This window comes from Phocoena phocoena, chromosome 10, assembly GCF_963924675.1.
Source record: "Phocoena phocoena chromosome 10, mPhoPho1.1, whole genome shotgun sequence".
NCBI classification, from domain to species: Eukaryota; Metazoa; Chordata; class Mammalia; order Artiodactyla; family Phocoenidae; genus Phocoena; species Phocoena phocoena.
The window spans coordinates 52,881,837-52,907,520 of record NC_089228.1 but is presented as its reverse complement, the minus strand read 5'-3'; the positions used below and the strand labels follow the sequence as shown (position 1 = coordinate 52,907,520).

The window sequence follows — 25,684 nt, the reverse complement described above, 5'->3', positions numbered from 1 at the left end:
AATTGTTCTGTAATTACTTTTATTTTTCAAAAATAATTGTTAACGAGTTGTTCCAGCTCAGTCCTATTTGCCAGTAATCAATTTGCTAATCAGTTGGTTAGGATTGACTGGTTACACCAGTCATTCTATAGGGTTGAGACTTCTCCAATCTTTGATTCAAAACTGTAGATTTGAGGGACTTCCCTTGTGGTCCAGTGGTGAAGAATCCGCCTTCCAATGCAGGGGATGCGGGTTCGATCCCTGATTGGGGAACTAAGATCCCACATGCCAGGGGCAGCTAAGCCCATGTGCCACAGCTACTGAGCTCACGCCTCAATGAGAGAGCCTGTGTGCCACAAACTACAGAGCCCATGTTCCCTGGAGCCCACGCACCACAGCTAGAGAGAGAAAACCTGCACACCATAGCTAGAAAGAAGCCTGTGAGCCACAACGAAGAGCCCATGCTGCAATGAAAGATCCCACATGCCACAACTAAGACCTGAAGCAGCCAAAAAAAAAAAAAACCTGTAGATTTTAGCTAGGATTTTTACATGCCTCTTGGCCTTGTTTCTCCCAGTTGGGTGCATTAGACTTTTTTGGTGCGTAACACAGACACATGCACAGAAGTTACATCTCTTCCTCTGGCTTCTGTTTACCCAGTGCTTCTACTGCCTTCTCTGTGGGTTGGTCCATGGCTGGTAAGAGTGACCTGAATTAAATTAAATTAACTGTTGAAAGTAAGATAGAACAGGAAAGTGATATTTAAAAAATTTTCTTATTTTATCTGAATTTAATTGTGAGGAAATATCAGATAAGCCCAAAGAAAGGGACATTGGTACAAAACAACTGGTCCGCACTCCTGAAAAATGTCAGTGTCATAGAAGATATTGAAAGGCTAAAGGAGAAGTCTAGAGAGACCTGACCACTAAGTGCAGTGCAGGATCCTGGGCTGGATCCTGGTTGCCATAAAGGCGACACTGGGGTAATGGGGGAGATTTGAATATGGGTTGTAGTTAGATAATTGTGTCAAGGTTAAATTTTCCGGATTTGATCGTTGTGCTGTGGTTATCCAGGTCTCCTTTCTTGATGGCATTAGCAGCCAACTCATTTTTAATTATGACAGATTCAGGAATCTTAGTCCACTTGAGTCTCCTGTGGAGGAGGAGGAAGATGGCATTGTTTTCAGTGTCTGGTAAAAATACTAACGAGCATGGGGAACTGCGGCACCCCCTTGTGGTGAGAAATCCTTTCCTCCTTGGGACTGACTTCACAGAGTCTGAGACTTCCACTCAACCCACAAATATTGTTCAAAGTCTGTTATGTATCAGTCATGATGCGAAATGTCAAGGATTCATAAGCCCCTTCTATGCAGAAGGAGCTTCTAGGTACACAAACAATAGGGAATTACAGACTGAGATGAGTGTTTTGAAGGAGTCTTATTAAATAGGTTGATTATCTCCAAAACTTGGTGTGGAAGAGAAGTGGGATTTTCCTGTCTTTTGGTTCATATTGAGTTTGGGGAGCCCTTCCACGTGGCTGATGGGCCTTCCCTGTTCTGGACCAGATGCCATGGGTCCCTGCTTGCTGCATCACTGCTCATGACTGGTAATAATAATACGATCAGTGCTTTCTTATCCATGATTTAAAACAATAAAAGATCTAAAAATTTAAAAGGTACATTTGATAATGCCATTTGCAGCAACATGAATGGACCTAGAGATTATCATACTAAGTGAAGTGAGTCGGACAAAGACAAATATCGTTTGATATCACTTATATGTGGAGTCTAAAATATGATACAAATGAACTTATTTACAAAACAGAAACAGACTCACAGACATAGAAAACAGTGGTTACCAAAGAGGAAAGGGGGTGGGGTTGGGATTAGCAGATACAAACTACTATATATAAAATAGATAAGCAACAAGGTCCTACTGTATAGCACAGGAAACTATATTCAATATATAATATATTCCATATCCTATAATAAACCATAATGGAAAAGAATAAAAATGAATAAAAGGTGAATTTGAGAAAATGTAAGATTGCTGTAAATCAAGCTCACCTATCTAATGGACACCATGTGGAATTTGCAGCCACAGAGGTACCAGCAAATGCCACCTTGTGTCAGTGGCAAATGGAGAACAGTCTTCTCCCTGCCATGTGTCAGGTTACTCACAGCTGCTGATGGTTGGATTAAAGTGGCTCGAGTGGGAGGAGTGAGGGCCTGTCTGTAACGCTTGTGAGCCTCCCTCCTGTCGGAGGCACCAGGCAGTGGCCATGGCGGTGAGGACAGAGGAAAAAGACAGGAATAACATCACAATGTGAGACCGGGGCTGGTTTGCCCAACCCAGGTGAAGAAACGGTGCTGCTGGTCTGGAAGACTGTTTAAAAAAGGAAGAGGACAGTTTGCTCAAGCGGACATACTTCTGATATTTGGAGAGAGGAGAACTCAGCTAAATGACATCATAGCAATGCCTGTAGAATAGAAAATGTGTTTCTTTTTTTGTTGTTGTTTATTTTGGGGCCGCACAGCACGGCACGCGGGATCTTAGTTCCCCGACTAGGGATCGAACCCGTAACCCCTGCATTGGAAGCACGGATTCTTAACCACTGGATCACCAGGGAGGTCCTGAAAATGTGTTTCTAAGTATCGGGTGTAAGTATCTTAAATATTTTATTATATGATGGCAAATTTCCTTAAACCAAACAGAAGTAGGGAGAACAGTATCATGACACCACTGCCCATCTTTAGTAATGATTAACTGCTGGCTGGCCTTATTTCACCTGTTTCCCACCCTCTTTCCACTCTCCCCTGGATCATTTTGACATTATATTACTTCTGGGTGTAATTTTGATTGTTGACCATCCTCTTTTTTTCCTGCGTTGGAAGACCATAGTTCTGATTGCGATGTTTGTTGCTTGTTTATCTTCTCTTTTCCCACTCCTGAGAGGAGCATAGCGTAGAGAGGGAGTGCAGGCCCTGGAGCCAGAGCACCTAGGTTAGAATTGGGGCTCTGCCTCCTACTAGCTGTGTGACCTAGGGCAACTTGGTAAACCTCTCTGGGCTTCCTGTCTGTCAATGGGGCAAATCAGTCATAGGCATGTAAGTATCAGCTATCTTATTATTATTATTATATAGACCTTTGTGTGATCCTTGTGAGCCTAGGCTGTTTTCACACCTGATTCCTATTTAACCTCAGACAGTCCTGAGTGCCATAGTGTTTTACTCATGAGGCTAGAGGAGGTTAAATCAGAGGTTTGCCAACTTGTCTGCCCATTGGAGTCACCTGGGGAGCTTCAGAAATTAGTGATGCCTGCCTGCTCCACCCCAGAGCTTGTAATTTAATGGGTCTGGGGTTTGGCCAGACTTTGGTGTTTTTAAAGATCCTGGGTGATTGTAATGTGAAAACAAGCTTGGGAATAGGCTTGAGAACCTCGAGGCAGGAAGAGCCAAAGTGCCATAGTCCCCAGGCTCTGTGTGGAGATCATCACGTGGGAGCTAGGTCTTGGCTGGTGAATTTTATCATCCTGATTTCTGGAGCCCTCCCAGAGCAGAGCGCCACCCTGCATCCCACCAACCAGAGCAGATCTCACATCAGGCTCTATGTGTAAAGTTTTATTTTTGTTTTGAACTGAAAGTCGCTAACCAAAAAAATAAGGTGAAAAGTACTGATCCTCTGTGTCATTCTAAGCACGGTCCCAAGGGAGGGGATACAACGGGAACAAAAATGAGGACCCTTTGAATGCATTTCCGTCTTCCACAATTGTCAGGAACATGTTTGTTGATGTTGTATCAGTTCTCTTGTTGCCATAGTGATGCTAAGTAACAAACAATCCCAGATTCTCAGTGGCATCCAAAATAAGCACAGCTAACACATGGGTTAGCTGTGGGTCCGCTGGAGGCTGGCGGATCAAAGCTGGGGTCATTCTGCTCCTTTGTCTCATCTTCCTGTAGAGTCCAGCGGGCCAGCCAGGATGTATTCTCACAGTGAAGGCAGAGGGACAAGGGAACCAGCCCTACTGCTGCACAAATAGGCTTCAGGCCTCCACTGTGTCAGGTCTATTAATGTCCCACTGACCAAAGCCAGTCACATGACTAAGCCCAAGGTCAAGGGGTGGGGAAATCTGTCCCACCCTCTGTGAGTCCAGGCACATCCTCTGGTCAAGCCAAATGCTGGTAGAAAGGGATGTACTTTCCTCCCCTGGAAGGAGCTTATAAGTAAGTGTGTATGGTAGCAAAAAGTTGCAACAGTTTTAGATATCAAATAATAGAAAGATGCTTAGATAAAATATAATGCATGTATGCAGTAAACTACAAAGCAGCCATTTAAAGTAAAGTAGAAAGTGTATGATGTCACTGAAAATTATTCCTGCCATAAACGGGGGAAAACAGATTATGAAATCACATATGTTGTTCTCAATGTTGAGAAAAACTGTGTATATTCCTGTTTCAGTAAGTTAAAGATGTATGCCAAATTGTTAATGATCCTGTGGTGGGATTGTGGAATATTTTAATTTTCTATTTCTAGTCCTATGACTTTTCAAAATTTCCTATCAGGAAAATATGTTATTTTTGTAATAAGAAAAACGTCATTTTAAACTGTGTTAGATGCAAAAATTAAGATGAGAGGCTGTTATTAATTTCCATTTTTCTAACCTTTCAATAGGCAGCAAGGTAATAGAGAACGGCCTTCTCTTCAAAGAACTTCTGCAGACTCCAAATTTTCGAATTACGGTGGTGGATGATGCAGACACGGTTGAACTGTGTGGTGCTCTGAAGGTAAAGCAGCCTTGATATTTATGCTCACAGGAGGAGTGATCACACAGGGCCACTGCTAGCATCATTGCAGCCAGTCCTGAAGAATGGCCTCTGTGTTCTGTGCACATACTTCTGGGGAGAATAGTGAATTGGCAGCCTTGTTTATCACTTCCTGCTTTGCCCCAGCCTTTCCTTGGCGGTTAGATTTCCTCTCTCACTCATGGTTGGCTTTTATTTGTAAATCTGGGAGAAGGGTGGGTGTTTGTTCTTTGGGAAGTTGACAGCACTAACATTTGGAAAGCCAGGAACTACTTTGATTGTGGAGTCTTACCTAGGAGTGAAGTATTCTATTAATTTATACATTTCTCCTACTTACTGTCTTGAGCAGGAAGAGGAACTTGGCCCCTCTGAATGATGCTACTCTACTGGTTTGATGGTGTGGTCGGTTGTTGTTTTTAAAGGAAAAAAAACAATCTGCTGCTGACAGGTCTTTCTAAGATCAGCTTTATCTTTGCCTGTAAAGGGAAAAGATCAGATTAAAGAACCAGCTTCTATTGGCTAGTGGCTTGGGAGGGTCAAGGGAAGTTTCCGCACTTGGTCTTGGGCTCCTGGCTTGTTCCCCTCTGCCTTTAAAAGTTGTGGTCGGGGTCCCTCTATCCTGACTATGGGGAACAGCCCACGGGAAGCTGGGCTGCATCTTCTCATCCTTCTCCCCTTGGAATCAGAGCTGCCTTCGCTGCCATCTCAAAAAAAAAAAAAAAAAAAGGGAAAGTAAAGAGCTTCCATGTGAATGGATAACCCCTTTGAGTCACTTTTGAGTAATTTCTTTTGTAGCAGAAGCGGCCTTTCAGGAATTTGAGCACCTAGGGTAGGAAATTAAGTAATCTGGCATTCGCCTCACTTTGTCAGGTGAAAATTGCAAAGATCAAAAGAATGCAGGGGAGACCAGTCCAAAGAGTGCCTTCCCATGCTTTCTCCAAAGTGTACACCTTTTTTCCTGGTCAGAATTGAAAACCACTTTGTAGAATTAATATCGTGTGTGTATGTGTGGTCATGTCTCCATACAATGAGAATTTTAAAAATTGAAGCCAACGAAAGACTTGGGCTCCCAGGCAGTCCATCTTTTGGGCCTCTCACTGTTGTGGCCTCTCCCGTTGCGGAGCCCAGGCTCCGGACGCGCAGGCTCAGCGGCCATGGCTCACGGGCCCAGCCGCTTCGTGGCATGTGGGATCTTCCTGGACTGGGGCACGAACCCATGTCCCCTGCATTGGCAGGCGGACTCTCAACTACTGCGCCACCAGGGAAGCCCCAGTCCGTCTTTTTGAATGCTGGTGGGGATTCTCACATTGCACACCGCCTGCTATACATTTAAGATGCTGGCTTTGGCTGTGTTGTTTATTTCTGTTGGTTGAGATTTTTATGTGTTTTTAATAGTCCTTCATTAAACTAATGACAACTCACCAGCAGTGGCACCATGAAGGCCTAATTGCTCAGCATGGTCTGTGTGCTTCAGAGCTCTCTTGAAGTGACTGGGTTATTTTCGGTGGTGGATGGGGAAGCTGTGAGAACCCGCCCAGAACAAAGGAACAGGGGGAGAAGAAAGATTCTAGATTGAGGGCTCTGGAGAAGTTTCTGCTGATGGGACCACATGCTGGTCCTGTGTCTGAACTGAGCGTGGCTTTTCATGTCTGTTGGCAGGAAGCCTCCCGCTACCCATGATAGAGTGGTTCGTGAGGGGCAGAGGCAGATGGGGGTTGAGGACCATTTAGCATCCTTCCCCTGGCTTTCCTTTAAAACAGGATCAGTTACCATCATTGCTGCTGGCTTGCATCAGAGCTGGGAGTTCTGAAAACTGAGAAACAGGTGCTTTGGCAGTAATTGAGTCTAACCATCCCATTGGACAGATAAGGAGATAAGAGAGCCAAAGAGTAAATGACTCAACCGGCTGTATAAGAAAATTAAATTAAATTAAAAAAAAATAAAGAGTAAATGACTCAAACTTAGCAGATATTAGCACGGTCAGAATGTGATCATGGATTTTAAGATTCAGTCCGGTGTCTTTTGTTACTCTGGACGACCTGACTTTTCTGGTTGGTGTCCAGGCAAGTTGAATGAAATGAAGCCCTCCCTTGCTAGAGCCTGCCCAACCAGGGCAAATGGGCGTGTGTTTCTTTGATTATGTAATTAATGATTTTGTTGTTTTCTTCCTGATTATAAAAGGTAGTTTCACACAACAGAGAGGTGTAGAGAAGAAAGTGAAAATGACTGATAGTCCCTGCATCCTGAGATAATCACTATTAATGTTTGTTGTCTCCTCTGCCAGTCTTTTTAGCAAGCACACATTTGTTAGGTCCTCTTTTTAAAACAAAAACTGGATCTTACTGTTCAAGCAGTTTATGTTTTACTTTTAAAAAAAATTATTTTATTGAAGTATAGTTGATTTACAGTGTTGTGTTAATTTCTGCTGTACGACAAAGTGATCCAGTTACACACGTATATGCATTCTTTTTTGTTTTTTTCCACATTAACAACCTTTAGTAATCTTCTCCACACTAAAAAAATGTTTGAAGTACACTTTTTTTTGTGCTCAAAAACATGAGGGCATTTGACTTACCAAAAAAAGGGGGAAAAAAGGAGGAAGAAAGATAACAGCTCCTTACAAGGATAAAAGAAAAAGAAAATTCAAAATGCAAAATCATGTTGTACCAGTGCATCTTACTGCTTCAGAATGTCCTTCACCTCGTAGCTAAATTAATCTCTTAATCACTACGGGAGTATTCCTTGTTAAATATCAACTTTATTTAGGCACAATTCGTGTATATTAAACTGCACCCAGTTAAATATATAATGCAGTTGGGTGTATATACCCTGAAAATCATCACCACAATACAGAACATTTCCATCACCCCAAACAATTCTGTATGTCTTTTTTTGGTAAATTTATTTATTTATTTTTGGCTACGTCGGGTCTTTGTTACTACACGTGGGCTTTCTCTAGTTGCCGCGAACGGGGGCTTCTCATTGCAGTGGCTTCTCTTGTTGCAGAGCATGGGCTCTAGGCACATGGGCTTCAGTAGTTGTGGCACGCAGGCTCAGTAGTTGTGGCTCGCGAGCTTTAGAGCGCAGGCTCAGTAGCTGTGGCACACGGGATTAGTTGCTCCGCGGCACGTGCTATCTTCCCAGATAAGGGCTTACCTGTGTCCCCTGCATTGGCAGGCAGATTCTTAACCACAGCGCCACCAGGGAAGCCCACGTATATGTCTTTTTGTAGCTCACCCCTCTCTCCCAAGCCAGCAGCCACTGATCTGCTTTTGTACACTATAGAATTTTTATAATGGAGTTGTGCAATATGTACTCTTCTGTGTCTGGCTTCTTTCACTAGCAGTGAATTTTTGTTTTAATGTAAAGTTTAAGAGGTACTTCATATAGAAAAGTACAGAAACCATAAGTGTACAGCTCAACCTATGTTATTTTTTTAATTTAATTAATTTATTTATTTTTGGCTGCATTGGGTCTTCGTTGCTGCATGAGGGCTTTCTCTAGTTGTGGAGCGTGGAGGCTACTCTTCATTGTGGTGTGCAGGCTTATTGCGGTGGCTTCTCTTGTTGTGGAGCACGGGCTCTAGGCACGCGAGCTTCAGTAGTTGTGGCACGCAGGCTCAGTAATTGTGGTGCGCGGGCTAAGTAGTGGCACACGGGCTTAGTTGCTCCGTGGCATGTGGGATCTTCCCGGACCAGGGCTCGAACCCCTGTCCCCTGCATTGGCAGACAGATTCTTAACCACTGCGTCACCAGGGAAGTCCTCAACCTATGTTATTTTTAATAAATACTTTATCAGGATTAAGTTTCATTAACAGAGACCCAAAATAATAGTGGCTGGGACTTCTCTGGTGGTATAGTGGTTAGGAATCCACCTGCCAATGCAAGGAACACAGGTTCGAGCCCTGGTCCGGAAGATCCCACGTGCCGCAGAGCAACTAAGCCCTTGCGCCAGTACTGAGCCTGCGTGCCACAATTACTGAAGCCCACGCCTAGAGCCCATGCTCCACAACAAGACAAGCCACCGCAATTAGTCCGCACACCGCAACGAGGAGTAGCCCCCACTCCCCGCAACTAGAGAAAGCCTATGTGCAGCAACAAAGACCCAACACAGCCAAAAATAAAAAATAAATAAATTTATATAAATAATAAAACCTGTGCACTAAAACCAGATTTAGTTTCACAAAGAATTTTTAAAAAAATTAGTGGCTAAGCAAGGTAGAAGTTTATCTCTTTCTTGTGTAAAAATCCTGAATCCATATGACAACTCCATTCCACCGAATTCTCAGGGACCCAGGCTCCTTCCAGTTCACGAGGTATGGCTCTTGTACTTGTATTCCAAGATGGTGACCAGAGCTCCAACCATCACATCTGCCTTCCAGGCAGCAGGGTGAAGAAAAGGATAAAGGGCATATGGCAGCTGTCTTTTAAGGCAGGTTCTGGGGAGTCACAGTGTAACACTTTGGCTTCATCTTAATGGGCAATTAGTACTTAATTGTGTGACTATACCTGCTGCAGGGGAGGCTGGGACATTTCCCCCTCTCTCTGGGTAGCCATATACTTGCATGAAAATCAGGAACTCTAGGACTCAGGAAGAGGAGGAGAGTAGATTGGGAGATACACCCATTACCTGTGCCACAGAGGCTCGGCATTCTTTGTAGGGTTGTCTGTGGTGAGGCTCACCACCCTCATTGCTGGGCGTGTAGGTTTCCTCCAGGGCTTTGGCTGTGATGAATGTACTGTGGGCCACAGCCTGGTGCCCAGTCTCAGCCAGGGCCACATGCGGCTGTGTGCATTTACATGCAAATTAATTAAAACTTTTTTTAAAAATTCAAAATTCAGTTTCTGAGTCACAGTAGCCCCATTTCAGAGACTCAGTAGCCACATTAGTCTTAAGGAAGTCTCAGCAGCTAGTGGCTACTCTGTTGGACGAGCAGATAGCAAACATTTACGTCATCGCAGAAACTTCTGCCGGACAACACTGCTCTCGCTAAGGCAGCTTCTCATCAGGGTGTGCAGCCTGGTGGGCTGAGCGTGGGCTTGACTTTGGGCCTCCTAGACATCTCAGCCAAGGTGGCCTTACACAGTACCCAACCTGCAAACCATACATGGTACCTCGACGTAGTTAGCCTACACTTTTCAGGTTTCCGCGAGGCGAGGTCAGATGCACTCGGAGGTGGCCTCAAGAAGAGTCAGGCGGGTTGTTGGACTTACAGAAAATACTGACTTGGTTTTCAGCAGGGCCATTCTCCCTAGGTGGTGAGAGTGTTTGCATAAACTGCGGGTCACATGGGCTGCTCCTCCAGTTTTGTAGTCTTTTTGTGGGTGGGTGGGAGCGAAAGAAACTGAGCCCTATCCAACCCGCCCCGATTCAGGATTGCAGAGACCGCACTTCGCGGAGGATGATTGCCTGTGAGTATTGCTATCACCCGGGAAATGGGCAGGGGCTTAAGGACGCCTGTCTTCTGAAAATCATGGTATTTTTAGCTCTGTGTTTAAAATAGTGAATAAATTTTCACTATTCACATGAATAGTTTAAAGCAGATTTAAATGCCCAGCGGATAGTGATAAATTTCACAGCTGAGCGACCTCAGAGGACATCTGTTCGGGTGCTATTCGGGCATGATCTGACCAGCTCAGTGTGTTTATTTTTCTTTTGACAGTGATAAGTGGTAGGTGAGAGAGTGAGGATTTCAGGATGCATCATACGGTGATTAAACAGGGCCCAGGGTCCCCTTAGAAGGGAGGGGTTGACTCTGCAGTGGCCCCTCCTCCCCGTGGTGGGGAGGCCAGACATCCAGGGGAAACTGGGAGGTGGTCCCAACCTGTGTGCCCCTGGGCCACGGGCACCCTCCTCTGCCTTTTCTCTGAGCGCAGTGACGTAGAAGGTTAGAAGCACGCGTTGGAGCTCAGGGCTCGTGCATTACAGCTCCTGCTTGGATGCTTCTAGTGACTGAGAGCACACTCCCTTTGCTTCTGTCTTTTCCGTTGGGTGGGGTCAACTCTTCTTGTTAGAAAATTCTTGTCTTGCTGAGCTGGCCCCTCTGTGCCTTCCACTCACCGGCCTGGAGCAGCCTTGTGTGATCTGCTCCCTGGAGAGAACTAGGAAGCTGGGCTGCCAGGGCTCGAAACCCAGCTCTCCTGATCCTGACTGTACAACCTTGGGTGGGCTACTTACCCAGGTGCCTGAGTTTCCTTGCCTCTCACTGTGTGTAGTAACAGGACCTTCCCTGTAGGAACGTTGTGAAGAGTAAATCAGTTAATAATATATGACGCACTTAGAAACAGTTCGATACGGTTAACTTTTTTTTTTAACATCTTTACTGGAGTATAATTGCTTTACAACGGTGTGTTAGTTTCTGCTGTATAACAAAGTGAATCAGCTATACATATACATATGTTCCCATATCCCCTCCCTGTTGCGTCTCTCTCCCACCCTGCCTATCCCACCCCTCTAGGTGGTCACAAAGCACTGAGCTGATCTCCCTCTGCTACGCAGCTGCTTCCCACTAGCTATCTGTTTTATATTTGGTAGTGTATATATGTCCATGCCACTCTCTCACTTCATCCCAGCTTACCCTTCCCCCTCCCCGTATCAATAAGGTTAACTTTTGTTGTTATTTTTATTATTCTTTCCCATAAATCTTTTCTCCTCCTAGGCCTCCTGCTTTTGCCTCCTGAGCCTCCATGCAGGCCCAAGAGGCAGTCCTCTTTGATATCTGGTTGCAGAGGTCTCAGGAAGGTCTCTTGGACCCGGAGAGGGGTGGGAGTGGCCAGGCCACATTTGCCATACCATGGAAGCAGCAGGGGACAGGGAACAGTGGGCCCGTGGAGCCAGGCACCGGGGGCGTGTCCCATGTGCATCACTTACCAGCCGGGCGTTCTTGGCAAGCCGTTGACCCTTGTTGAGCCAGCCAGGGGGACAGGCACACAGTTGCCGGCGTTGCCATGAGAATTTGGATGAGACCGTGTGTGCAGTGGCCTGGTGGGCTCACTGTAGGCGCTTCGTAAATAATCTGCAGGAGCCCCTTGTTGAAAGGAAGTCCGTGTTATGTCCCATCCAGTCTGTAGACATTGGCTGGGGTTGGTTTCTCAAGTGACCTCCAGAGTGGGTCACGTTGTGAGGAAGGGGGGGTGCACAGGGACACAGCCCAGGAGGCATCAGAGAGCCATTTCCACAATCTGACCATTTGGAAGCTAGGCCTTGGCATGTTGCCATGGTAACTTCGATAAAACCATTTGGTGGGCTCACCAGCAGTTGGCTTTGTGGTCTCTGTGGTCAGTCCCTCTGCACATCCTTAGGTGTCTCTCTGTTGCCCCAGGGCTGTCCCACTGTCTGCAGTCCCAGGGCAGGCCACAACTGATCCAGATTCCCTGGAGGAATGTCACCAGCAGAAGAGCCTTGAGAGATCTCGTCCAAGCCCTGAATTTAACAACCAAGGCCAAGAAGGCTCAGACAGGTGGAGTGATTATCCCAAGGTCACACAGCGACAAGGCAGACTGAGAACCAGAAGCCCTCTGGATGTCATGCGTGTGCCCCTCGTATCTCCCTATGCGCTTCCTCAGTTTGGCTGCTATGCCAGGAGGGGTGACTGGGCCTGTTTGGGCCCAGCCTTGGGTGTTCTCTCGCTCCTGCTCTCGGCACAGTGTCCCATCTAAAAGGTCCGGCTGTTCCATCCCAACTCAGCAGCTCTGGGGCAGAGCCGTAGAATGGATCCCAGTTCGCCTGTCAGCGTCTCTCCAGCTCCTTCACTCTGCCTGTCCCCTCTCCTCTGCACGTGATGCTGCTAGACGCCAAGCGCGCCCAGCCAGGAATCGCCCTCCCCCCATCCCTGTGCACACGCAGCAGGTGCTTGGGGCTGGTGGTTGCCGTCAGGTAGCTGCTGAGACCTACAGTCTGCATTGCCTGTGTGGTGGGAAGGACTGGAGAAGCTCACAGGTACAGGCAGAGGTGGTACCTTATGAAAACATGCTCCCGGGTCAGGAGGCTGGATTCCTCAGCTCCGCCTGCAGCTGTAGGAGCCGGGGTCTGCATGGATCCTGGCCTTTGCAGAGGAATAGCCAGAACCAGAGTAAGGCCTGGTGTGATGGCTGAGGAAGGGAAGGTTCATATAGGGCCCCTGCCCTCTGCTCCCTCATTCAGCTGTCTTCATCTGCTGCCACCCAGGGAGCCAGGAGAGGGTCCTGCTCTGTCGGAAGCCCACCGAAGCTTCTAGAGGGCTCACGGGAACTTTTTCATCTGAAGTGGCCGCGTCCTGTCAGGGAGAGCCTGGCCACATCAGTGCTGTGTTTGATCTGTCTTATAAAAAACTGCATATCAATCAGAGAAGACATTTTTCCTCCCCGGGTCATTCCATTTTCTATCTTATCCCTCAGATTTTATAGGCCTGAATGTTTTTAAAAATGTTCTGTCTTTAATTAATTTTTAAAAATTAGGGGGAGTGAGGAAGAAATGCACTTATTTTAGCTTATTTCTCATTGTTACTAACTGGCTTCATAGTTTAAGGTCTTAAGGCACAAATCCATATATAGGCATCAGGTATTATGGCAAAATGCTTGTGTGGTTAGACAGAGGCAGAATACCTGCATTTTTTCCTGCATTGAGTGTTCTTGGAGAGGGAGCTGGTAACATGGAAAGAGCTGGCAACCTGAGGGTTGACTGGTGTCCCAAACAAGTCCACCCCCCCCCCACCGCCACCCCCTGTCACCTCCACTCAGGCACTACTTGGCATATGTGATTGTCTGGTTTTACATAGGATTTGAGACCCAGTTCAGATGCCACTTCCTCCATGCAGGCTTCCCTGCTTTGAAATGAAGCTTCTCTGCACAATCTTGTCCTTCTGTCTCCTGATGTGCTTTTCTGTGTCTTTTCCCAGTGATATTGTCAACTCCTTGAGGACACCCTGTGTCTAATTCTATCTTTGCAGCCCCCTGCCCCCTGAGGGCACCCTCAGCCCCTCCAGGGTCCAGCGGGGCTTCCCACAGTGCACGCTCAGTACACATGGGTTGAAATGAGACCCAACCTTCAGTACCTCTTACAGAATATCGCTTTCTGCTGAGCATCATTGTGATTTGTGCACAGGTTTTATTTTCCTGCTAAGTTGGGGATGACGAACTTTTTCCAGAAGAGCTCGTTAGAAAATGTGGGCTTTGCAGACCTTAAAGGTCTCTGCACAACTACTCAGATCTGTTGACAGCACACAGGCAACCACAGACAGTATGTAACTGAACGGGAGTTCCTGGTTTCCAGTACGACGTTACTTATAACACTTGGCCCTGATTTGCTGACCCCCGAACTAGGTTGTCAGCTTCTGAAGAGGCAAGTCTGTGTCTGATCTGCCTGGTATGCAGCAAAGAGCCACGCAACAACCCAGCGTTTCAGAAATGCTCATTTAGGGATTATTAAATTTATTTATTTATTTACTTACTTATTTTTGGCTGAGTTGGGTCTTCGTTGCAGTGCGCGGGCTTCTCGTTGCGGTGGCTTCTCTTGTTGCGGGGTCATGGGCTCTAGAGCACAGGCTCAATAGTTGTGGTGCACGGGTTTAGTTGCTCCACAGCATGTGGGATCTTCCCAGACCAGAGATCAAACCCGTGTCCCCTGCATTGGCAGGTGGATTCTTAACCACTGTGCCACCAGGGAAATCCCAGGGATTATTAAATGAAACAAAAGGCAGAAACTTGATCTGCACGTATGCATTCATCATCACGCAGCAGTTCTGACCCAGGTACGCTCCCAACAGAAGTGCCTGCTCACGGCCACCAGAGGTCATGTACCAGGTGTCATAGCAGAGCCATTTGTAATGGCTCCAAACTGGAAACTACCCCTATGCCAATCAACAGAACAGATAAATTGCAGTATATTTGCACAGTGGAATATAACGTAGCAATGAAAATAAATGCGTTATGTGTAAAAATATGGCTGAAGCTCACAAACGTGATGTCAAATTGAGACAGAGAAGATAGACACGAAGGATCACACCCTGTATGATTCTATTCATATAAAGTTTAAGGACAAGGAAAGTAAACCTGTGCCATTAGAAGTCAGGAGAGAGGTTACCTTTGGTGCAGGGGTGACCAGGAGAAAGTCAGAGGGGCCTTCCTGGGGCAGTGGTTACGTTCTACTCCTCGATCAGGGAGCTGGTTACACAGGTGTGTCCGGTTTGTGAAAATTCATCAAGCTGTGCACTTATGATTTGACTACTTTTCTGTGAATGTTATAGTTGAATAAAGCATTTGATTTATTGAACTATAAAAGAAAAAAAAGAGGGAGGGAAAAAAATAAATAAAAGCACCTATTGCAAAGAAAAAAAAAAAACCGTTTGTTCAAACAGTATTTGACCAGAGACTACCATCCACCGTTCCCATTCTGGCTGATGCCCCGCTCTGAGCACAGGTGTGGGCTCTTTGCCCTGTGAATGGGAATATGGGAGCCTGGTCCCTTCTTTCTACTCTCTCTCACGGGTACAAAAGCAGAACCCTGGGTCGTGGGACTTCCCTAGTGGTCCAGTGGTTAAGACTCCGAGCTCCCAATGCAGGGGGCCTGGGTTCTATCCCTGGTCGGGGAACTAGATCCCGCATGCTGGAACTAAAAGATCCCGCACGCAGCAATGAAGATCCCGCATGCTGCAACTAAGACCCGGCACAGCCAAATAAATAAATAAATGTTAAAAAAAAAAAAAAAAGAACCCTGGGTCGTGTGGGACCCAGGGGAGCCAGTGTCCCTGCCTTCCCTGCATTCTCTCCCCCAGCGGGCGTGTGATGGCATCCCCGGGCTTCTTGTCTCCTTTGTAGAACATCGTGGCCGTGGGAGCCGGGTTCTGCGACGGCCTCCGCTGTGGCGACAACACCAAAGCCGCTGTCATCCGCCTGGGGCTCATGGAAATGATCGCCTTTGCCAGGATCTTCTGCAAGGGCCAGGTGTCCACGGCCACCTTCCTGGAGAGCTGCGGCGTGGCTGATCTGATCACCACCTGCTATGGGGGCCGGAACCGCAGGGTGGCCGAGGCCTTTGCCAGGACCGGAAAGGTAGCCCCCGGTGTGGGATCCCAGTCTGGGGAGAGCCGCTGACCTGTGGGTGGAGGCTGTGTGTGCTGGGCTTGTCCTGATAACCCCCATCTGCCTTTGCTTAAAAGCGCTTCAGTCCTACACCCTCTGCCTTGTATGTTGTTATCTTTTCTTGGCTTGCAGCTCTCCTCCCCCACTCTGCTCTTAAAATAAGTGATGCTCTAGATTTTACAGATTGTTTTCATCCTTTGTTTTTAAGACCATCGAAGAATTGGAGAAGGAGATGCTGAATGGGCAGAAGCTGCAAGGACCTCAGACTTCGGCCGAGGTGTACCGCATACTCAAACAGAAGGGGCTGCTCGACAAGTAAGTGTCCCATTGTCCATGAGGCCAGGGGAGCGGCCATCATCCCCCCGCCTTGCTCACGACCCCCAGTCTGGTCAGTACATGAGCACAGGCACTTGATGAGTGTGTGCAGAAAGTTACTGCATTAGTTCCGTCCTTTGTGTGATGTGAGGGTCTATGGCAGGAAACATCTGCCTACCCTGAAAATGAGCAGTTGCACAAAACACGAAACGAGGGAGGAAGGCTCAGCGCTGCAGGGCATAGTACAAAATAGGAAGTTTGAGATTCTGGCTTGTCCTGCAGGATGTTTGGTAAGAGCTACATGACATACATTTTAAATTTTAAAAAAAGATTACTTTGTCCTTTTAATAAAAAGATAAACAGCCTTGTTAATGAAATGTCAAACAATTCAGAAAAGAAGGAAGGACAAGTTCCCCCCAGGACTTCAGCACTAGAGATGCCCTGTTTAAGGTGTGATGGGCAGCCTTGTAGTCTCCCCACCCATCCTCTGCTACGTGTCCAGGCGGGTCGCGTGTTAGAGGTGGCTTGGATCAGCTTGCTCTGCTGCGGGATGGAGGGAGGAAGCCCGGTAGTCCCGCAGAAGCTGCCCAGCGTCTGAGGCTGCCCCAGCCCTTCCTCTTGTTGATTTGCTAAGCCTGTCTTTGTAATCACGATGCTACCACACCACCCAGTAAATGCTTGTGTGGCACATCCTGGGCGTCCTTAACGCTCCTGTAATAGTCTGGAGAGGTGAGTGCCTGGGAGAGTGGGGAGCTGGTCCCCAGCGTGCACTTCTCTGCACCGGGAGGTGGGTCACGGGTCTGCCATCAGCTCCCTTACCCTCTACAGGTCAGTCTAGATGCTGCTGGTCCCAAGCACCTGCAACTTAACCCCACCGCCTGCATCCAGCTCTCCCCCTTGATCAGCCGTCCAGTTCCCTATTGGAAGTTAGAAATGAGGGGCAGCAGAGCATTTGTCTTCCTTCCTTAATTTGCATTTGATTTTTTTGAAACGGCTTTCAATGCCAGCCGGGCAGAGGGGGGAGTCATAAACAAGCCTCGGAAGAGGAGAACTACCTTTTAATCATGATTAAAAGGAAAATACCCATGACATGCATGGTTTTCCTTACCTATTTAACAGCAGACACTGATGGGTTTGTGTGTGATTGGGGCTACTTTAATGACCGTTAAGTCTTTATCAGGAATTTTTGTTTTAAGTCTTTAAAAAAATACCTGGGTGTTTGATGATGGTGAGTCTCTCCCAATCACAGTTTTAAAGTGGCATCTGTGTGCAACCAAGGTAGAGTCCTAGGATCCCACAGTAGTATACAGATAGGATAGGGTCCTGTCCTTTGATAGGATTCTATGAGTTGACACACTGGCCGGTGTGAGTCTGTGTGTGTTGTCTAACTACTGGAGGATACAGGCTGGAACAGGTGTTCTGGGATCAGTACCTGCCTGTTTTAAAGCAAGTGTAACCAAGCAGGAGAAACCTGCCTCTCCACAGTCATGTCCCATTTTCTTCTGATTAGAAATCGACCCAGCCATCCCTGTGCTTAGTGAGGTCGCTGCTGGATTGAGGGGCACCTGCCCTTCTCTCCCAGGCCTAGTGTTGAGTCCCATGGGTCCATCCCCCACTGCGCCTGCCCCCAGTGGCACAGGTAGAGCCAAGTCCTGCTATTCTCCCTTTGCACCACCGCTTACCTGGATTTCTTTCTTTTCCATTCCAGCCATCACCATGCTGGTCTTCCTCCATTTCCTTCTCCCTTGCCTGCTATAGAAAGAGCGCTGAGCAGAAGGACAGTGGCCTTGTGTCTCATTAGCTGTGTGGTCTTGGGCAGGTCATGTTTTTAGCTGTTCTGTGCCGTTTATCCACAAAGTCAAAGGGGTAGACCAGATGACTGCTGTGGTCACCTCTAACTCAGAGGCCTCCTGCTCTTAGAGAAGGAGGTCCACAGGCCTTAGGTTGGCATCTCAGTTGAGTACCAACTTTGTTTCTAACAGCGTGTCCTGTGACCCCTGCTTTAGTGGAAGCGGACCTCCCTTGGCCCCAACCGCCTCCTTCTCAGACTCCTGTGTGCATCTGTCCTGCGGTTTGGCCTGCCTGGACACCCCCTTATGAGCATCTCAGCCATCATCGCCCACAAGGCAAGCCAGGTCTGTCCTCAGAGAACCTCTTTCATATCCTCCAGATACAAATCATTTTCCCTGCTTTGAACTTACTGTTTAGAGCAGCAGTCGGCAAACTTTCTCTGCAAAGAATCACATAACAAAGACTTCATCTTTGTAGACCACATACAGGACTCTGCCCTACAGTCTTTGTTTCTGTTCATAGTTCTTTAAAAAGGTAAAAATGATTCTTAGCCTACAGGCGGAACAAAAACAAGTCACAGGCCAGACTTGCTTCTCAGGCCATAGTTTGCCAACCCCTGGTTTAGACACTATTGCTGCTAAGGTGCTATGGACTTAAAAAATTAAAGTCACACAAAAGAAAAAGAAATTAAAGTCATACAAAAAGGCACACAGGGGCTTCCCTGGTGGCGCAGCACTTGGGAGTCCGCCTGCCAATGCAGGTTCGTGCCCCGGTCTGGGAAGATCCCACATGCTGCGGAGCGGCTGGGCCCGTGAGCCATGGCTGCTGAGCCTGCACGTCCGGAGCCTGTGCTCCGCAGTGGGAGAGGCCACAACAGTGAGAGGCCCGCGTACAGAAAAAAGAAAAGAAAAGAAAAGAAAAAGGCACACAGGTTAAAGTGGGTCCTGATCCCTACGCCAGATGGAGGTGGATTTCTCAGGGTTCAGTGAACTTTCCACATGGCCCTTTTGTTTGTGTGATGGGTAACGAACTCCACAGTCTGCTTTGTCCCTTTTCATCACTTCAGATTTTTTTTTCTTTTTTTTTTCTGGCTGTGCCATGCAGCATGTGGGATCTTAGTTCCCCAACCTGGGATCGAACCTGTGCCCCCTACATTGGAAGTGTGGAGTCTTAACCACTGGACCGCCAGGGAAGTCCCCTAGGATATATATATATATATAAATATATATATTTTTTTATATATATAAATATATATATATTTTTTTATATATATAAATATATATATATATTTTTATATATATAAATATATATAAAAGGGAGGAGAGAAGGGGGGAAAGAGGGGAGAAGTGGGGGGAGGAGGCAGCATGGGGAGAGCTGGCGCCCTGTGGAGCTGTCACTCATAAAGCAGAACTGGCAGGCTCAGCCTCATTTCCTTACTCCTCATGACCAAAGCATGAAGCTGACAGTAAACAATGTGGGCTAAATCAGGCCTCCTCTCCTCTTGAGTCTTTTTGTTTGTTTGTTTGTTTTTTGCGGTACACGGGCCTGTTACTGTTGTGGCCTCTCCCGTTGTGGAGCACAGGCTCCAGACGCACAGGCTCAGCAGCCATGGCTCACGGGCCCAGCCGCTCCACGGCATGTGGGATCTTCCCGCACCAGGGCACAAACCCGTGTCCCCTGCATCGGCAGGCGGACTCTCAACCACTGCGCCACCAGGGAAGCCCCCCTAGGATATACTTTGAAAATCATTCCACGTCCGCACCTAGAGGTCTCATTTAATGGCTGCAGAACATTCCATGGTGTGGGAGAACCTCAGTTTATTTATTAACCAACCTTCTCTTGATAGACATTAAGACATTAATAAACATTGTTGGGGTTTTTCTGTTGTGAAATTTGCTTTATTTAACATCCTTGTGCCTGTGTCTTTATGACCATGTGTGAGTATCAGGTGTTTGTATTAGTCTGCTTGGGCTGCCACAGCAAAATGCCACAGACAGAGTGGCTCACACAACAGAAATTTGTTTCTCACAGTTACAGAGGACAGAAATCGAAGGTGTCAGCAGGGTTGACCTCTCTGAAGCCTCTTCTTCCCGCGTCTTCTCGTGGTCCCCCCTCTGTGTACGTCTGAGTCCTAGTCTCCTTTTCTTATGAGGACTGCAGCCGTATTGGTTTAGGGCCCATCTTTTTTTTTTTGGCCACACCACCCGGCGTGTGGTATCTTAGTTCCCTGACCAGGGATCGAACCCGAGCCTCCTGCATTGGAAGGCAGAGTCTTAATCTCTGGACTGCTGGGAAAGTCCCACGGTCCATCTAAATGAACCCTTTTCACTTAATTACCTCCTTCAGTGCCCTGTCTCCAAATATAGTCATTCTGAGGGGCTGGGGCATTGGGTGAGTTTGGGGAAGGGGTACAATCAGCCCATAACAGTGTTGTAAGCTCCTTGAGGCCTGGGGCCTCATTTATAATACTGCACATCCCTGCTCATGATTGAGGCCTGACACATCTAAGCCCTCAGTATCCATTAGTAGGATAGCTGATTTATTTGGTTTACACCCATTTTTTAATAAAATATTATCTTTTGTCTTCCTTTCACTTTTTGAAAAAAATATTTATTTTTTGGGAAGTATTGTTGCTGTGTAATATTATATGCTACAGGTGTACAATATAGTGAATCACAATTTTTTTTTTTTTTTTTTGCGGTACGTGGGCCTCTCACTGTTGTGGCCTCTCCCGTTGCAAGCACAGGCTCCGGACGCACAGGCCCAGCGGCCACGGCTCACGGGCCCAGCCGCTCCGCGGCATGCGGGATCCTCCCGGACCAGGGCACGAACCCGTGTCCCCTGCACCGGCAGGCAGACTCCCAACCACTGCGCCACCAGGGAAGCCCCGTGAATCACAATTTTTAAAGGTTATACTCCGTTTAGTTATTATAAAATATTGGCTATATTCCTCATGTTACAAAGTATATGCATGTAGCTTATTTTATACATAATAGTTTGTACCTCCTGTTCTCCCACTCCTGTATTGCCCCTCCCCCCTTCCCTCTCATCCTTGCTGGTAACCACTAGTTTGTTCTCTATATCTGTGGGTCTGCTTCTTTCTTTGTTATATTCACTTGTTTGTTGTATTTTTCAGATTCCACATATAAGTGATATGGTACAGTATTTGTCTTTCTCTGACTTATTTCACTTAGCGTAATACCCTCCAAGTCCATTTGCTGCAAATGGCCAAATTTTGTTCTTTTTTATGGTTGAATAGTAGTCCATTGTTTATATATACCACATCTTCTTTATCCATTCATCTGTTGATGACCATTAAGGTTGCTCCCATATCTTGGCAATTATAAATAATGCTGCTCTGAATATTGGGGTGCATGTATCTTTTCAAATTATTGCTTTTGTTTTTTTCAGATATGTGGCCAGTAGTGGGATTGCTGGGTCATATGGTAGTTCTATTTTTAGTGTTTTGAGAAACCTCCATGCTGTTTTCCACAGTGGCTCTACCAATTTACATTCCCACCAATAGGACTGTAAATTTTTTCCACATCCTGGCCAACATTTGTTATTCGTGTTCCTTTTGATGATAGCCATTCTGACAGGTGTGAAGTGATATCTCATAGTGGTTTTGATTTGCATTTCCCTGATAATTGAGCATCTTTTCATGTGCCTGTTGGCCATCTGCAACTCCTGTTTGGAAAAATGTATATTCACTTCTTCTCATTTTTTAATTGGGTTGTTTGTTTTCTTGTTGTTGAGTTGTATGAGCTGTTTATACATGTTGGATATTAACCCCTTATTGGTCATACCATTTGCAAATATCTTCTCCCATCCACTAGGTTGTCTTTTCATTCTGTTTATGGTTTCCTTGTCCTCCTTTCACTTCTAACCTTCTTTAGAGAGTTCCCCAAACTGATCTAATTGGCTTCGTAGCATTTTAAAATTTAGAAAATAGCATTGAGACGGGCATTATAACCTAGTGGTTGAGTGTTGGCTACAAAGTCAGAAACTGTGCCTCAGTTTCCTCATCTATAGAGTGGAGATAATATTATCTACCTCATAGGGCAGTTGTGAGGGTTAAATAAATTACTTACTGATAGAAATCCCTCCTCTCCCTACCTCTGTATCACTTGTTAACATCTCATCTACAGAACACATTTTGGAAATGGCTGGTCATGAAAATTGCTCTTGGCTTCAAGAGCAACGCCCAGTTAAAATGCCTTGAACAGTAGGGTTATTTTTCCCACGTAACAAAGAATCTGGAGGTGGACATTATTAGTACTGGCTCAGTGCCTCTGGATTAGAAGCTTAATGATCTTGTTAACCTTCCCTCAAAGCTTCAAGATGGCTCCAGCAGCTCCAAGCATCACATACACAACTGCACTCAGGGGCAGGGAGCGAGGGCAGTCTGGGTAGCAGATTTTTCCTCCAGTGCCTCTCAAGGAGAGAAAGATCTTCCCCAGAAACTCTCCCAGTTGTATTGTGTCTTGCTGGCTAGAAATTACTGGGCCAATTCTAGGTGAAAGAAAGGCTGCGAAAGTGAGCCTTAGGCTATTTCCAATCTCGATAAGGAGAGAAAGGGGTTGGGAATGGTTTCGGGTGGCCACTTAACCACCTGCCACCCTACTTGAGGGACATACAAGTTGTTCTCATCTTAGGAAGAGGAAAACTCAGCCATGGAAGGGGTTGAAATCTCCAGGCTCTAACTCCCATTCACAAGAATTCATTCAACAAATACTCACTGAGCATCTGCCCCTTGCCTGCACTGGGCCAGGCTGTGCTGATGCGGAGGTGAACAAACTAGTCTTGGGCCCTGTCCTCTCGAACAGTCTGGGACCCAGTGGCCGCCCTGTGGCTGCATTTATAAGCTACCATATGTCCACCATATGTCAAGTGTCGTACTGTCCACCTTACACGTAAGTCAGTTACTACAATAATCCTGAGTGTCCAGCCCCATTCTGCAGATAAGCAACAGGGTCAGAGGGTTTGTGAAACTTGCCCAAAGGTAATAGGCTGTGGAGTCAGATTTGATTCTCTACCTGACTCCAAAAAACCCCCAGAACATTCTGAACCTTAAAAAACCCACAGTGGGGCTTCCCTGGTTGTGCAGTGGTTGAGAGTCCGCCCGCCGATGCAGGGGACACGGGTCCGTGCCCCGGTCCGGGAAGATCCCACATGCCGCGGAGCGGCTGGGCCCGTGAGCCATGGCCGCTGAGCCTGCGCGTCCGGAGCCTGTGCTCCGCAACGGGAGAGGCCACAACAGTGAGAGGCCTGCGTACCGCAAAAAAAAAAAAAAAAAAAAAACAAAAACCCCACAGTGACAGACTGTCATAAAGACGTATGACTGATCAGCACTGTTTGCTGTTCTTACATTACATCGTCCTTATAGGATGCTTAACTGGATAATTTTCAGAATGGCTTTTAAGATTCCTGTGATTCCTTCAAGCTCATTTAGGCTGTGTGTGTATGTGTGTGTGTTTAAAAGCCTGATTGAAATTATAAAGTTATTTCCTTAGTGATTTTTGCCATTAAAAAATAATAATAACTTGCCGAGCCAGCAGTACCCTGGCATAATGTTATCTTTTCTTACAGTGGATTATTAGCTCACTCCTTCGTGACCTCATCCATTTCAAACTTTCATTTATACCTGTGTTCACATCTTGGAAGAAAAGGCAGAATAAACCCCACTTCCAACATGAGATCAGCACTTCGCTAATTGTGTGTCCCCACGTTGATTCTTTTGAGAATGTTCCAGGCCTGCATTATTTATGGTGCTGTGTGGGCTGCCTCATCTTCATTCTTGGATGATTCTTCTTGGAGAAGCAAGAGCAGTACCTCCCTGCGATTTAAAATTTATTCTCCAACCTTTTAAAATAGTGACAAAAACTTGGATTCATTCTAGATTTGGCCAAGAGCCTGAGCCACAACTCTTGATGTCATTGACCACAGATCACCCTATAAAGACTACCGTGGGATGCGAGTGTAGACGGCGCACTCCAAACAGCGAGGCAGGGGATGGTTTAGGTTGTACCAAGTTCTTACAGCCACCGTGCAGAGGCTCTCTGCAGACCAAATAATGGAGGGGTGTGAAGGCGGTCGCTTTGTTTTCCAATACTAGCATATGCTAGTCCGTAGTCCGTTAGGCAGGAGAGAAAGACTAGTTGGTTCTGTGAGGTAGGCCAGATGGCTTAACTTGTCTTTTCCTGTCCCCTCGACCAGGTTTCCGTTGTTCACTGCGGTGTACCAGATCTGCTACGAAGGCAGGCCCGTTCAAGAGATGTTGTCTTGTCTCCAGAGCCATCCAGAGCATATATAAAGTGAATCTTGAAACCTGTCAGGGAAAGGCCTGCCTTTCCAATCAGTCATTTGGATTCAGATGGAAACCGGGACTTGGCAACAAGACGTTTGCTTGACCGTAATCCCATCATGGATGTGTATGAATTTTTACAGGTTCATTTTTGAATTGCGAGATGAAGTTCATTGGCTAAGATGTTACTGGGCAACATCTAGACGCACATATATGAACGTGTGAGTGTGTGTTCCTTTTTCATTCTGTGGATATTTCTATGAACCAAAATTAAAGGCCCTTTTTAAAAATCACTGTTGAAATTTTCCCACTGTGGTAGCTTATCAGATTGGAACTATCGCAGCGAAAAGTTTTGGATCTAATTCCTATGTATTCCAGTGAAGGAATTTTTTTTTTCTCATTCTCTTGAGGTTAAAATTTAACCAACATTAATATGGTAAAGTGGACAAGTGAGTGAGTTCAAAGATCAACATACTGTAACTTTTAAACACTATCTCAAAGCCAACATAATTAACTACTTTGATTGTGGGTTGGTCTTTTTTTTTTTTTAACAATTACTTATTTTTAATTAGGTAATCCACTCATCTGTTTTCCTCTCACTGCAGTTTTCTGCATTTTTAGCCTCTTTTCTCTTCATTAGCTACCAGAATGTGCTTTCATAAAGGCTCAGCAGTGGCAGAAGACAGAAAACTCATCTGGGATTTTTCTGCTGTGACTGACACATTCTTCTGATTAATGACACTTGTATGATGCTTTTTGTCAGGTCGTACTTTTGTGCAACTATTTCCTTTAAGCCTCACAGATCCCCTGAAAGGGGGCTGCTGTTATTCCTCTATTAAGGTGCAGTCACTGTGCCTTGTCGCCCAGTGAGTAGGGGCACAGCCAGAGGCTCTCAGGCTTGAGAGCTGGTTTGAACTCAAGCTAATTGGTTGTAGCAAATGCCATTTGCAGCCTTTCTTGAGGCCGTCAGCGGGCTTCCTGCAGCTGAGGCTTGCGTGCGTCCTTGTCTAGAAGGATATCACTCAGTGTGGACCTCACTCCAGCAGCTTCACTTGGAGTCTCTTAGAAATGCAGGTTCACGGGTCCCACCCCAGACCTCTGAAGTGGGGATATTGTGTCTCTGCTTTGACATGCCTTCCATGTGTTTCAGTGCTCACTACTGTTTGAGAACCACTACTGTAGAAAATTTATTTTAGATTGGCATTTCTCAAATCATGTTCCATAGGAAACGAGTGTCCCAGGATCTAGTGGTGGTTCCAGTGTTCCCTGGCAAGGTCCAGTGAGTTTGGGAAAAGCTGCATCTGTACACCCCTCCTGAAGGGGTAGAATGTGTGTTAGTGGAACCTGTTTATTTAGCCCAGCAAGTCCCAGACAGATTGTGGAGATTTTTTTTTTTTTTTTTTTGGCAAGGAAATTTGCCGAAGTTTCCAGGCTGAG

The 25,684-nt window shown here is 46.3% G+C and overlaps 1 protein-coding gene across 1 annotated transcript in view; it reads left to right on the top strand.

Annotated features, from left to right (window-relative positions):
- GPD1L (glycerol-3-phosphate dehydrogenase 1 like) overlaps positions 1 to 24,531 on the top strand; it is a 54,371-nt gene extending 29,840 nt beyond the window's left edge. Inside the window, exons 5-8 of the mRNA XM_065885497.1 lie at positions 4,650 to 4,762; positions 15,574 to 15,807; positions 16,046 to 16,152; positions 24,160 to 24,531. Of these exons, the coding sequence (XP_065741569.1) occupies positions 4,650 to 4,762; positions 15,574 to 15,807; positions 16,046 to 16,152; positions 24,160 to 24,256 (551 nt within the window). The 3' untranslated portion in view covers positions 24,257 to 24,531. The remainder of the gene's footprint in view (positions 1 to 4,649; positions 4,763 to 15,573; positions 15,808 to 16,045; positions 16,153 to 24,159) is intronic.
- The last annotated feature ends 1,153 nt before the right edge of the window (positions 24,532 to 25,684 follow it).